This window comes from Bufo gargarizans, chromosome 3, assembly GCF_014858855.1.
Source record: "Bufo gargarizans isolate SCDJY-AF-19 chromosome 3, ASM1485885v1, whole genome shotgun sequence".
Classification (NCBI taxonomy): Eukaryota; Metazoa; Chordata; class Amphibia; order Anura; family Bufonidae; genus Bufo; species Bufo gargarizans.
Window position 1 is genome coordinate 553,276,973 of NC_058082.1, and position 14,925 is coordinate 553,291,897.

The 14,925-nt window shown below is 42.9% G+C and overlaps 1 protein-coding gene across 2 annotated transcripts in view; it reads left to right on the forward strand.

The window, feature by feature from the left end:
- The window catches only part of GRAMD1C (GRAM domain containing 1C), a 178,435-nt gene that overhangs the window by 81,446 nt on the left and 82,064 nt on the right, over positions 1 to 14,925 (forward strand). For both annotated transcript variants that reach the window (XM_044284158.1, XM_044284157.1), the window contains one exon: positions 13,949 to 14,033. In XM_044284158.1, the coding sequence (XP_044140093.1) occupies positions 13,949 to 14,033 (85 nt within the window). The remainder of the gene's footprint in view (positions 1 to 13,948; positions 14,034 to 14,925) is intronic.

Here is a 14,925-nt window from a genome sequence, read left to right on the forward strand (position 1 = left end):
GGGGTTGATTGCTTCTGACAATAGAAGATTCAGCTCGCATGGGGCGGTTTGTTTTTGTTGTGGAGGTATTAATCATTTGGCAAATGTTTGTCCCTCTAGGAGATTCAGGCAGTTCTCTGGGTATAATAAAGAAACAAAGAGGAAAAAATCTTTGAAAAATGTTCCGTCTGTTACTATTGGCAGGGTTGAGGCGGAAATTGAAGGTTTTCCGTTTGCTTGTAGTTCCCGTTTTGTCCTGCCGGCTAGGGTGGCGCTAGAGAGCAAGAACATTTTTTGTGAGATTTTTGTGGATAGTGGAGCAGCGGTCAATCTCATTGATAATCAATTTGCGATAACTCATGGTTTCCAGGTGTGCACTTTGGGAAAAGATATTCCTGTTTTTGCTATCGATTCCGCTCCACTTTCTCAGAAATCATTAAAGGGCATAGTTCACAATATCCGTTTGATTGTGAGTGATGCTCATGTTGAGGATGTGTCATGTTTCGTCCTTAGCGGTTTGCCGACTCCTCTAGTGTTGGGGCTACCCTGGCTCACTAAGCATAACCCCACCATTGATTGGCAAGCGAAGCAAATAAATGGTTGGAGTGACTTTTGCTGAGAGAATTGCCTCATGACATCTGTTTCTGAGGTTGCTACTAAGACTATACCATCTTTTCTCTCTGAATTTTCGGATGTCTTCTCTGAGAGTGGAGTTCAGGATTTGCCCCCGCACAGGGAGCACGATTGCCCTATTAATCTCATCCCAGATGCCAAGCTGCCTAAATCTCGTTTATACAATCTTTCCCAACCTGAGAGGATCGCTATGCGTGCTTATATCTCTGAGAGTCTGAGAAAGGGACACATACGACCCTCGAAGTCACCTGTTGCCGCTGGTTTTTTCTTTGTTAAGAAAAAAGATGGTTCTTTAAGACCTTGTCTGGATTTCAGGGAGCTGAACAATATCACAATTCGTGACCCTTATCCGCTTCCTCTGATCCCGGACCTATTTAACCAGGTTGTTGGGGCTAAAGTCTTTTCCAAATTAGATTTAAGAGGGGCATACAACCTGGTCAGGGTCAGAGAAGGGGACGAATGGAAGACGGCCTTCAATACCCCTGAGGGCCATTTTGAAAATTTGGTTATGCCTTTTGGTTTGATGAATGCCCCAGCCGTTTTTCAGCATTTCGTGAACAGCATTTTTTATCATTTGATGGGAAAATTTGTATTGGTGTATTTGGATGACATTTTCATTTTTTCTCCCGATTTCAAAACTCATAAGGTACATTTACGTCAGGTCTTGCTCATCCTGCGGGAGAATAAATTATATGCGAAACTGGAAAAATGTGTGTTTGCGGTTCCAGAAATTCAATTTCTGGGGTTTCTTCTCTCCGCTTCTGGTTTTCGCATGGACCCCGAGAAGGTCCGCGCTGTGCTTGAGTGGGAGCTTCCTGAGAATCAAAAGGCGCTGATGCGTTTTTTGGGCTTTGCCAATTATTACAGGAAGTTCATTTTGAATTATTCTTCTATTGTTAAACCACTCACTGATATGACCAGAAAGGGGGTAGATTTTTCTTCTTGGTCAGTAGAGGCGCGTAAGGCTTTTTCTGATATCAAGGAGAGTTTTGCTTCCGCTCCCATCTTGGTGCAACCTGATGTTTCGTTACCCTTCATAGTTGAGGTTGATGCTTCTGAGGTGGGTGTGGGGGCGGTCTTGTCTCTGGGTTCCTCTCCTGCCAATTGGCGACCGTGTGCCTTTTTCTCAAGAAAACTCTCCTCCGCAGAGAGAAATTACGATGTTGGAGATAGGGAATTGTTGGCCATCAAGTTGGCTTTTGAGGAATGGCGCCATTGGCTAGAGGGAGCCAGACACCCTATTACCGTATTTACTGACCATAAAAATCTGGCCTACTTGGAGTCAGCCAAGCGTCTGAACCCGAGACAGGCCAGATGGTCGTTGTTCTTTTCTAGGTTTAATTTTGTTGTCACGTTCCGCCCTGGAGTTAAGAATGTGAAGGCAGATGCCCTGTCACGTTGTTTTCCGGGAGGCGGGAATTTTGAAGACCCGGGTCCCATTTTGGCTGAAGGTGTGGTGGTCTCTGCTCTTTTTCCTGAATTGGAGGCAGAGGTGCAGGCAGCCCAGTCAGAGGCTCCTGATCTTTGTCCTCCTGGGAGGTTGTTTGTGCCTCTCGCTTTAAGACACAAGATTTTTAAAGAACACCACGATACGGTCCTTGCTGGGCACCCGGGGGTAAGAGCCACACTGGATCTCATCGCTCGGAGATTCTGGTGGCCTGCGCTTCGTAAGACGGTTGAGGGTTTTGTGGCAGCCTGCGAGACTTGCGCTCGTGCCAAAGTCCCTCATTCACGGCCATCAGGTCCTCTCCTTCCCTTACCCATTCCTTCCCGTCCTTGGACACATCTGTCCATGGACTTCATAACGGACCTGCCTCGTTCCTCGGGGAAGACTGTGATTCTGGTGGTGGTGGACCGTTTTAGCAAAATGGTGCATTTCATCCCTTTTCCTGGTTTGCCCAATGCTAAGACGCTGGCGCAGGCATTTGTTGATCACATTGTCAAATTGCACGGTATTCCTTCAGACATAGTCTCTGATAGGGGCACGCAGTTTGTTTCCAGATTCTGGAAGGCTTTCTGTTCTCGCTTGGGGGTTCGGTTGTCATTCTCTTCTGCTTTCCACCCGCAGTCGAATGGTCAGACAGAGCGCGTCAATCAGAATCTGGAGACATATCTGCGTTGTTTTGTGGCGGAGAATCAAGAGGATTGGTGTTCTTTTTTGTCCCTTGCTGAGTTTGCTTTAAATAACCGTCGTCAGGAGTCCTCTGATAAGTCACCATTTTTTGGTGCATATGGGTTTCATCCACAGTTTGGGACTTTCTCGGGAGAGGGGTCTTCTGGTTTACCTGATGAGGACAGATTCTCCTCGTCTTTGTCATCTATTTGGCAAAAGATTCAAGATAATCTAAAGAGCATGAGTGAGAGATATAAGCGTGTGGCTGATAAGAGACGTGTGCTTGGTCCGGACCTGAATGTTGGTGATCTGGTGTGGTTGTCTACCAAGAATATCAAATTGAAGGTTCCCTCCTGGAAGTTGGGTCCTAGGTTTATTGGGCCTTACAAAATCCTGTCTGTCATCAATCCTGTTGCATACCGTCTTGATCTTCCTCAGACTTGGAAGATCCATAATGTTTTTCATAAGTCCTTATTGAAACCTTATGTTCAACCCATTGTACCCTCGCCTTTGCCTCCTCCTCCGATTATGGTTGATGGGAATCTTGAATTTCAGGTCTCTGGGATTGTGGATTCTCGTCTTGTCCGCGGTTCTCTTCAGTACCTTGTTCACTGGGAGGGGTATGGTCCTGAGGAGAGGATGTGGGTCCCAGTGACGGACATTAAAGCCTCTCGTCTCATCAGGGCTTTCCATAGGTCCCATCCTGAGAAGGTGGGTTCTGAGTGTCCGGAGTCCACTCGTAGAGGGAGGGGTACTGTCACAACCAGACAGCTGAGAAGCTCTGACAGAGGCCTTTCAGAACCTCCTCCTTGAGTTTCTGTGTTGTGGTATTCAGCTCCTCCTCTCCTTAGCCTCTCTCAGCTCTCATGTGTTGGACTAATTGCTTCCCTTTAAATGCTTCCCCAGAAGGCTTTTCTGGGCGGCTTATATTTCTTCCTGGAGTGTGTGTGCATGCCCATCTGGTTCTCCTCTCCTCTACAAAGTTAAGTGTTAAACTGTTATCTGTTATTTTCTGTTTGCTGGATCCCAGGTGACCCTGACTCCCTCCGTGTCTGGTGTAGGGAGCCGGTGGTCGTGTCCCCTCACTATTGTAGGGTGCTCAGGGGTTATATAGTCAAGGTACGTGGATATGCATACCTCCACCATTCGGATCTATGCATAGGCTAAGCAGCCAGGGAAAGTGCCAGGTCTTCTACAGGGGTCTCCCTTTTGTTCCTTAGCTGTTGGATCCAGCGAGTCATTTATGCATGTTGTTTTGCCTTGTTACCTGTACACATTCCGTGACACTACCACCCTACCTGTGCTCTCCACAGTGCTGCACCCCCTACATCTCCTCCTCATCTCCATCTACCATCCTACCCGTGCTCTCCACAGTGCTGCACCCCCTACATCTCCTCCTCATCTCCATCTACCATCCTACCTGTACTTTCCACAGTGCTGCACCCCCTACATCTCCTCCTCATCTCCATCTACCATCATACCCGTGCTCTCCACAGTGCTGCACCCCCTACATCTTCATCTACCATCCTACCTGTGCTCTCCACAGTGCTGCACCCTCTACATCTCCATCTACCATCCTCCCTGTGCTCTCCACAGTGCTGCACCCCCTACATCTCCTCCTCATCTCCATCTACCATCCTTTCCATGCTCTCCACAGTGCTGCACCCCCTACATCTCATCTCCATCTACCATCCTTTCCATGGTCTCCACAGTGCTGCAGCCCATACATCTCATCTCCATCTCCATCTACCATCCTTCCCATGCTCTTCCCAGTGCTGCACCCCCTACATCTCCTCCTCATCTCCATCTACCATCCTATCCATGCTCTCCACAGTGCTGCACTCCCTACATCTCCATCTACCATCCTTTCCATGCTCTCCACAGTGCTGCACCCCTACATCTCCATCTACCATCCTTTCCATGCTCTCCACAGTGCTGCACCCCCTATATCTCCATCTACCATCCTATCCATGCTCTCCACAGTGCTGCACCCCCTACATCTCCTCCTCATCTCCATCTACCATCCTTTCCATGCTCTCCACAGTGCTGCACCCCTACATCTCCTCCTTATCTCCATCTACCATCCTACCCGTATTCTCCATATATGGCCCATTTATCATCATTCCCTGGACCTGATCCTCCACCAAACTCCTCCACTGCACCAATGCACCCAGAAGCACCTCATATATCGGCTAGTGACCGGCTCGTGCAGCTTTATATCTGCTCCTCTATTCTCCCAAGATGTCTGGACCATTGTACAAAACAAGCCCTTTTACCTTTGTGTCCCCCCCCATCTCCTCATAGATTGTAAGCTCTTGTGAGCAGGGTCCTCATTCCTCTCATAATTATTGACTTGTCTGTTGCTATGTTATTTATGACGGTACATGAACCCCTGACCTGTACAGCGCTGCGGACACTGTTGGCGCTATAGAAATAAAGATTATTATTATTCACATCAGATGATTGAGAGGATTGTTATAAAGTGTGGGGTTCGTCAGTGCCGTCAGTTAGGTGGAAGTAGCTAACTTCTCCAGTTTTCAGTATTATAGCTGCAACACAGAACTTGGGATTTCTGATCTCCTCCCTGGTGTTACTATCCTCCATCCCCTGCTTGTTCCTACTGCACTGCTACTTCTGCATCCTATAGAGCTACACCCGGCATACAGCACTGTTAATAGATGACTTTATGTTGGCATTATTTGGGCACTGTATGATGGTATTATTTAGCACTGTATGTTGGCATTATTTGGGCACTGTATGATGGTATTATTTAGCACTGTATGTTGGCATTATTTGGGCACTGTATGGTGGTATTGTTTGGACACTGTATGATGGTATTATTTGAGCACCATATGGTTTTATTATTTGAGCACTGTATGTTGGCATCATTAGAAGACTGTATGTTGGCATTATTTGGGCACTGTATGTTGGCATTATTTGTAGACTGTATGTTGGCATTATTTTGGCACTGTATGTTAGCATTATTTGAAGACTGTATGTTGGTATTGTTTGGGCACTGTATGTTGGCATTATTTAGCACTGTATGTTGGTATTATTTGGGCACTGTATGTTGGCATTATTTGGGCACTGTATGTTGGTATTATTTGAGCACTGTATGTTGGTATTATTTAGCACTGTATGTTGGTATTATTTGGGCACTGTATGTTGGCATTATTTGGGCACTGTATGTTGGTATTATTTGAGCACTGTATGTTGGTATTATTTGGGCACTGTATGTTGGTATTATTTAGCACTATATGTTGGGAGTATTTGGGCACTGTATGTTGGTATTATTTAGCACTGTATGTTGGTATTATTTGGGCACTGTATGTTGGTATTATTTAGCACTGTGCTGCACCCCCTAATATAGTCATACAGTGCCCAAATAATGCAGTCATACAGTACTCAAATACTATAATCATATAGCGTTTCATTTACTAAGAGGAATTATGTATGAATTAGGCATATTTCAGGGCAGATTGCGGTGTAACAGCTAGTTGCGCCGTAATCTGCGACTTCTCCTCGCTCACACGAGTGGGCGAGAGCTGGGAACGGGGCAAGCGTAGAAACAGGTCTAAATGTAAGACAGTAAGGAAGCTGTCCTACATTTAGAACTGGCGGACGATCCACCGAAGCTATGACGAGGCGGCACCCCTAACTGAGGCAGAACCACCGCCAGCACAAGGCTTTATTAAAGGGGTTATCCAACCCCTATAATGCTCCCCAAAACGCCCGGGCCTCTCATATTGGTTATACTTACCCCACTCCCCGGCACCTGCTTCACTTCTGATGCCTGCGCGGCCACCAGGGACGCCGGTCTTAATAACCCCCATAGCTGGCGGTGAAGACACAACTTCCCTGTATCCGGCGCCAGTCTAAATGTAAGACCGCTTCTAGCTGTCCTACAATTACACAATCTACGGCTAAACCAGGCCTAGAAAATGGTAAATGAGATGGCTCTGCCGGCCCGTCTCTGCCCATGCCATGCCCACTTTTCAGACCTGCCGTGAGCGGGTGCTCTGCCACACAGGTAACAGAATCTGCGCCAGATTCACTCCACAAAAGTGGCGTATATCTGGTCATAAATGACCCCCATAGTGCTTGATATAGTCGAAGAGTACTCAAATAAAATCATCATTCAGTTCATAGTAATACTCCTGTATGTTATCCACATAATACCGTCACACACTGCACATGTAATACCTCTATACAGTGCTTATCACTATACTGCCATATAGTGTCATCCTGTACCGCTATAGAGCACCCAGTTCAGGCCCAGAGGACCAAGCTGTGTGTTGACTGAAAGTATGGCTGCCTGTCATACAATAATTGAGGTGACTCCAGAGGGCGCCGGTGTGCGTGGGGCAGGGGCACCCTGTGCCTCAGTCTCATGTGCCCATACTCCTATTTCAGCAGGCACCTCATCTCTCATTGTACTCCCCCCCCCCCCTTGGTTTTCTGTCTTTGCCAAAAGTTGTTCTGCTCTGCTCCTCTGCCCAGAATTACGGATCTTTCCAGACCCGTTTCCATGACCAGGTTAACCCTTCATTGCACTCAGAGCAGCTGTCACTTGTGTAACCCTATCAGCAGTGGCGTGGCTCCAATAGAGGCCGACCACACAGCTAAGCTAAAGAAAAGCTAAAGGACCTGTCATGATGTCATCTCAGGAACTGCACAAAGAATAGTGTAGTTCCCAGGTTAGATAGGAGCATCTGCCAGGACCTGTGATGACATCATCTTCAGCATCACAGGTCCTGCACATCTAGTAAAGGAACTGCACAGAGCATCATCGAAGGTCCATCAACCCCCAACAGCATGGAGAACGGAGCGGTAAGAGGAGGTCCTCCTCCTCTCTCTTCATTTGACACCATTCCGTATTTTTACTCATATCTATATATACATATAGAAAAACAAAAAAGTATAGTGGCAGCACCGTCAATGGTATAAAAGCGGGTGCAGCTAGCCCAATGTGGATATAAGCCAATCCAGATAGATAAAAATAGCAAAAAAGGGCAGCACTCCAAAAAGTAAAAATGCAAAAATGCTTTATTTAACCATATGGGACATGCGACGTTTCGGCTCTATGCAGGAGCCTTTCTCAAGGCTTGAGAAAGGCTCCTGCATAGAGCCGAAACGTCGCATGTCCCATATGGGTAAATAAAGCATTTTTGCATTTTTACTTTTTGGAGTGCTGCCCTTTTTTGCAATTTTTATATATATATATAGTACTGCACACAGTTACAAGCAGTAATACCTCATCTACCTCGCACAATAACCATAATATATAACGGACCACATATATCTGTACACACTGCGTCTATTATACCTTGTGCTTGTCACATCAGTACACTGCTCTATATACTATATATATACACGTACACACACTGCATCCATTATACAGTATAATAGATGCAGTTTGTACAGGTATATAGTATATGCAGCAGTGTACTGATATGTGAGGTACGAGGTATAATAGACGATGCAGTGTGTACAGATATATAGTATATACAGCAGTGTACTGATATGTGAGGTGTGAGGTATAATGGATGCAGTGTGTACAGATATATAGTATATACAGCAGTGTACTGATATGTGAGGTATGAGGTATAATGGATGCAGTGTGTACAGATATATAGTATATACAGCAGTGTACTGATATGTGAGGTACGAGGTATAATAGACGCAGTGTGTACAGATATACAGTATATACAGCAGTGTTCTGATATGTGAGGTACGAGGTATAATAGATGCAGTGTGTACAGATATATAGTATATACAGCAGTGTACTGATATGTAAGGTACGAGGTATAATGGATGCAGTGTGTACAGATATATAGTATATACAGCAGTGTACTGATATGTGAGGTATGAGGTATAATGGATGCAGTGTGTACAGATATATAGTATATACAGCAGTGTACTGATATGTGAGGTACGAGGTATACTAGATGCAGTGTGTACAGATATATAGTATATGCAGCAGTGTACTGATATGTGAGGTACGAGGTATAATAGACGATGCAGTGTGTGCAGATATATAGTATATGCAGCAGTGTACTGATATGTGAGGTACGAGGTATAATAGATGCAGTGTACAGATATATAGTATATGCAGCAGTGTACTGATATGTGAGGTACAAGTTATAATAGATGCAGTGTGTACAGGTATATAGTATATACAGCAGTGTACTGATATGTGAGGTACGAGGTATAATAGATGCAGTGTGTACAGATATATAGTATATACAGCAGTGTACTGATATGTGAGGTACAGGGTATAATATATGCAGTGTGTACAGATATATAGTATATACAGCAGTGTACTGATATTTGAGGTACGAGGTATAATAGATGCAGTGTGTACAGATATATAGTATATACAACAGTGTACTGATATGTGAGGTACGAGATATAATAGATGTAGTGTGTACAGATATATAGTATATACAGCAGTGTACTGATATGTGAGGTATGAAATATAATAGATGCAGAGTGTACAGATATATAGTATATACAGCAGTGTACTGATAGGTGAGGTACGAGGTATAATAGATGGAGTGTGTATAGATATATAGTATATACAGCAGTGTACTGATATGTGAGGTATGAGGTATAATAGATGCAGTGTGTACAGATATATAGTATATACAGCAGTGTACTGATATATGAGGTACGAGGTATAATAGATGCAGTGTGTATAGATATATAGTATATACAGCAGTGTACTGGTATGTGAGGTATGAGGTATAATAGATGCAGAGTATACAAGTATATAGTATATACAGTAGTGTACTGATATGTGAGGTACGAGGTATAATAGATGCAGTGTGTACAGATATATAGTATATACAGCAGTGTACTGATATGTGAGGTACGAGGTATAATAGATGCAGTGTGTATAGGTATATAGTATATACAGTAGTGTACTGATATGTGAGGTACGAGGTATAATAGATGCGGTGTGTACAGATATATAGTATATACAGCAGTGTACTGATATGTGAGGTACGAGGTATAATAGATGCCGTGTGTACAGATATATAGTATATACAGCAGTGTACTGATATGTGAGGTACGAGGTATAATAGATGCAGTGTGTACAGATATATAGTATATACAGCAGTGTACTGATATGTGAGGTACGAGGTATAATAGATGCAGTGTGTACAGATATATAGTATATACAGCAGTGTACTGATATGTGAGGTACGAGGTATAATAGATGCAGTGTGTACAGATATATAGTATATACAGCAGTGTACTGATATGTGAGGTACGAGGTATAATAGATGCAGTGTGTACAGATATAGTATATACAGCAGTAGTACTGATATGTGAGGTACGAGGTATAATAGATGCAGTGTGTACAGATATATAGTATTACAGCAGTGTACTGATATGTGAGGTACGAGGTATAATAGATGCAGTGTGTACAGATATATAGTATATACAGCAGTGTACTGATATGTGAGGTATGAGGTATAATAGATGCAGTGTGTACAGATATATAGTATATACAGCAGTGTACTGATATGTGAGGTACGAGGTATAATAGATGCAGTGTGTACAGATATATAGTATATACAGCAGTGTACTGATATGTGAGGTACGAGGTATAATAGATGCAGTGTGTACAGATATATAGTATATACAGCAGTGTACTGATATGTGAGGTACGAGGTATAATAGATGCAGTGTGTACAGATATATAGTATATACAGCAGTGTACTGATATGTGAGGTACGAGGTATAATAGATGCAGTGTGTACAGATATATAGTATATACAGCAGTGTACTGATATGTGAGGTACGAGGTATAATAGATGCAGTGTGTACAGATATATAGTATATACAGCAGTGTACTGATATGTGAGGTACGAGGTATAATAGATGCAGTGTGTACAGATATATAGTATATACAGCAGTGTACTGATATGTGAGGTACGAGGTATAATAGATGCAGTGTGTACAGATATATAGTATATACAGCAGTGTACTGATATGTGAGGTACGAGGTATAATAGATGCAGTGTGTACAGATATATAGTATATACAGCAGTGTACTGATAGGTGAGGTACGAGGTATAATAGATGCAGTGTGTACAGATATATAGTATATACAGCAGTGTACTGATATGTGAGGTACGAGGTATAATAGATGCAGTGTGTACAGATATATAGTATATACAGCAGTGTACTGATATGTGAGGTACGAGGTATAATAGATGCAGTGTGTACAGATATATAGTATATACAGCAGTGTACTGATATGTGAGGTACGAGGTATAATAGATGCAGTGTGTACAGATATATAGTATATACAGCAGTGTACTGATATGTGAGGTACGAGGTATAATAGATGCAGTGTGTACAGATATATAGTATATACAGCAGTGTACTGATATGTGAGGTACGAGGTATAATAGATGCAGTGTGTACAGATATATAGTATATACAGCAGTGTACTGATATGTGAGGTACGAGGTATAATAGATGCAGTGTGTACAGATATATAGTATATACAGCAGTGTACTGATATGTGAGGTACGAGGTATAATAGATGCAGTGTGTACAGATATATAGTATATACAGCAGTGTACTGATATGTGAGGTATGAGGTATAATAGATGCAGTGTGTACAGATATATAGTATATACAGCAGTGTACTGATATGTGAGGTACGAGGTATAATAGATGCAGTGTGTACAGATATATAGTATATACAGCAGTGTACTGATATGTGAGGTATGAGGTATAATAGATGCAGTGTGTACAGATATATAGTATATACAGCAGTGTACTGATATGTGAGGTACGAGGTATAATAGATGCAGTGTGTACAGATATATAGTATATACAGCAGTGTACTGATATGTGAGGTACGAGGTATAATAGGATGCAGTGTGTACAGATATATAGTATATACAGCAGTGTACTGATATGTGAGGTACGAGGTATAATAGATGCAGTGTGTACAGATATATAGTATATACAGCAGTGTACTGATATGTGAGGTACGAGGTATAATAGATGCAGTGTGTACAGATATATAGTATATACAGCAGTGTACTGATATGTGAGGTACGAGGTATAATAGATGCAGTGTGTACAGATATATAGTATATACAGCAGTGTACTGATATGTGAGGTACGAGGTATAATAGATGCAGTGTGTACAGATATATAGTATATACAGCAGTGTACTGATATGTGAGGTGCGAGGTATAATAGATGCAGTGTGTACAGATATATAGTATATACAGCAGTGTACTGATATGTGAGGTACGAGGTATAATAGATGCAGTGTGTACAGATATATAGTATATACAGCAGTGTACTGATATGTGAGGTACGAGGTATAATAGATGCAGTGTGTACAGATATATAGTATATACAGCAGTGTACTGATATGTGAGGTGCGAGGTATAATAGATGCAGTGTGTACAGATATATAGTATATACAGCAGTGTACTGATATGTGAGGTATGAGGTATAATAGATGCAGTGTGTACAGATATATAGTATATACAGCAGTGTACTGATATGTGAGGTACGAGGTATAATAGATGCAGTGTGTACAGATATATAGTATATACAGCAGTGTACTGATATGTGAGGTATGAGGTATAATAGATGCAGTGTGTACAGATATATAGTATATACAGCAGTGTACTGATATGTGAGGTACGAGGTATAATAGATGCAGTGTGTACAGATATATAGTATATACAGCAGTGTACTGACAGGTGAGGTACGAGGTATAATAGATGCAGTGTGTACAGATATATAGTATATACAGCAGTGTACTGATATGTGAGGTACGAGGTATAATAGATGCAGTGTACAGATATATAGTATATACAGCAGTGTACTGATATGTGAGGTACGAGGTATAATAGATGCAGTGTGTACAGATATATAGTATATACAGCAGTGTACTGATATGTGAGGTATGAGGTATAATAGATGCAGTGTGTACAGATATATAGTATATACAGCAGTGTACTGATATGTGAGGTACGAGGTATAATAGATGCAGTGTACAGATATATAGTATATACAGCAGTGTACTGATATGTGAGGTGTGAGGTATAATAGATGCAGAGTGTACAGATATATAGTATATACAGCAGTGTACTGATATGTGAGGTATGAGGTATAATAGATGCAGTGTGTACAGATATATAGTATATACAGGAGTGTACTGATATGTGAGGTACGAGGTATAATAGATGCAGTGTGTACAGATATATAGTATATTCAGCAGTGTACTGATATGTGAGGTATGAGGTATAATAGATGCAGTGTGTACAGATATATAGTATATACAGCAGTGTACTGATATGTGAGGTACGAGGTATAATAGATGCAGTGTGTACAGATATATAGTATATTCAGCAGTGTACTGACATGTGAGGTACGAGGTATAATAGATGCAGTGTGTACAGATATATAGTATATACAGCAGTGTACTGATATGTGAGGTACAAGGTATAATAGATGCAGTGTGTACAGATATATAGTATATACAGCACTGTACTGATATGTGAGGTACGAGGTATAATAGATGCAGTGTGCACAGATATATAGTATATTCAGCAGTGTACTGACATGTGAGGTACGAGGTATAATAGATGCAGTGTGTACAGGTATATAGTATATACAGCAGTGTACTGACATGTGAGGTACGAGGTATAATGGATGCAGTGTGTACAGGTATATAGTATAGGGGATCTCCTGTAATATGAGTGTCCCTTATTGCAGTCCCCGTCCCCTCACCAGGCACCGGCGGTATTATCTGCTGCTCCACACTGCATCGAGGATAGATGAATATCTGCTGTAATACACACATCGTCCTCCAGGTGGAGCCCTGAAGTAGTGGAATCTGGACAGTTCCTGCTCATACCTCCTGTTGGGGCATTTGGGGGTCCCCCGACGCCATCTGTTAGCGCACACCCCTGGTATATGGTTGTTCTCACTCTGGAGGGCTTGGCGTGACAATCAGCTCACTGTTGGGGGGAATTGTTTTAGAAATTTCTCACCCCTTTTAAGATCACTGTATGTTGTCAGTGAATGTAAATCTTCGTGTTTATATTCAGGGCCTGATTGATTTATGAGGCAGAGCCCCTCATCCTGTGACCTTGTGGGGGGTCCTGACTGAGCGCCCCCTACAGGTCTTCTCTCCCGCCATCTCTGTGACTGTCATCTGTCCATCTCCCCCAGGTCTCCAGCTCTACATACAAGCAGAGGAGTGAAGAGTTCCGCAAACTGTTCAAGGACTTACCTGAGAGCGAGAAGCTCATAGTAGGTAAGTGAGACCTGCAAACACACGAGCGAAAGCCTGTGTACATGTATGATGATCCAGACAGAGGCCTGTGTACATGTATGACGATCCAGACAGAAGCCCGTGTACATGTATGACCCAGGAACCTGTGTACATGTATGATGATCCAGACAGAGGCCCACGTACATGTATGATGATCCAGACAGATGTCTGTGTACATGTATGATGATCCAGACAGAGGCCCACGTACATGTATGATGATCCAGACAGAGGCCCACGTACATGTATGATGATCCAGACAGAGGCCCACGTACATGTATGATGATCCAGACAGAGGCCCACGTACATGTATGATGATCCAGACAGAAGCCCGTGTACATGTATGACGATCCAGACAGAAGCCTGTGTACATGTATGATGATCCAGACAGAGGCCTGTGTACATGTATGACGATCCAGACAGAGGCCCAAGTACATGTATGATGATCCAGACAGATGTCTGTGTTCATGTATGACGATCCAGACAGAAGCCTGTGTACATGTATGACGATCCAGACAGAGGTCTGTGTACATGTATGACGATCCTGACAGAGGCCCACGTACATGTATGATGATCCAGACAGAGGCCCACGTACATGTATGACGATCCAGACAGAAGCCTGTGTACATGTATGACGATCCAGACAGAGGTCTGTGTACATGTATGATGATCCAGACAGAAGCCTGTGTACATGTATGATGATCCAGACAGATGTCTGTGTACATGTATGACGATCCAGACATAAGCCTGTGTACATGTATGACGATCCAGACAGAAGCCTGTGTACATGTATGACGATCCAGACAGAGGTCTGTGTACATGTATGATAATCCAGACAGAAGCCTGTGTACATGTATGATGATCCAGACAGATGTCT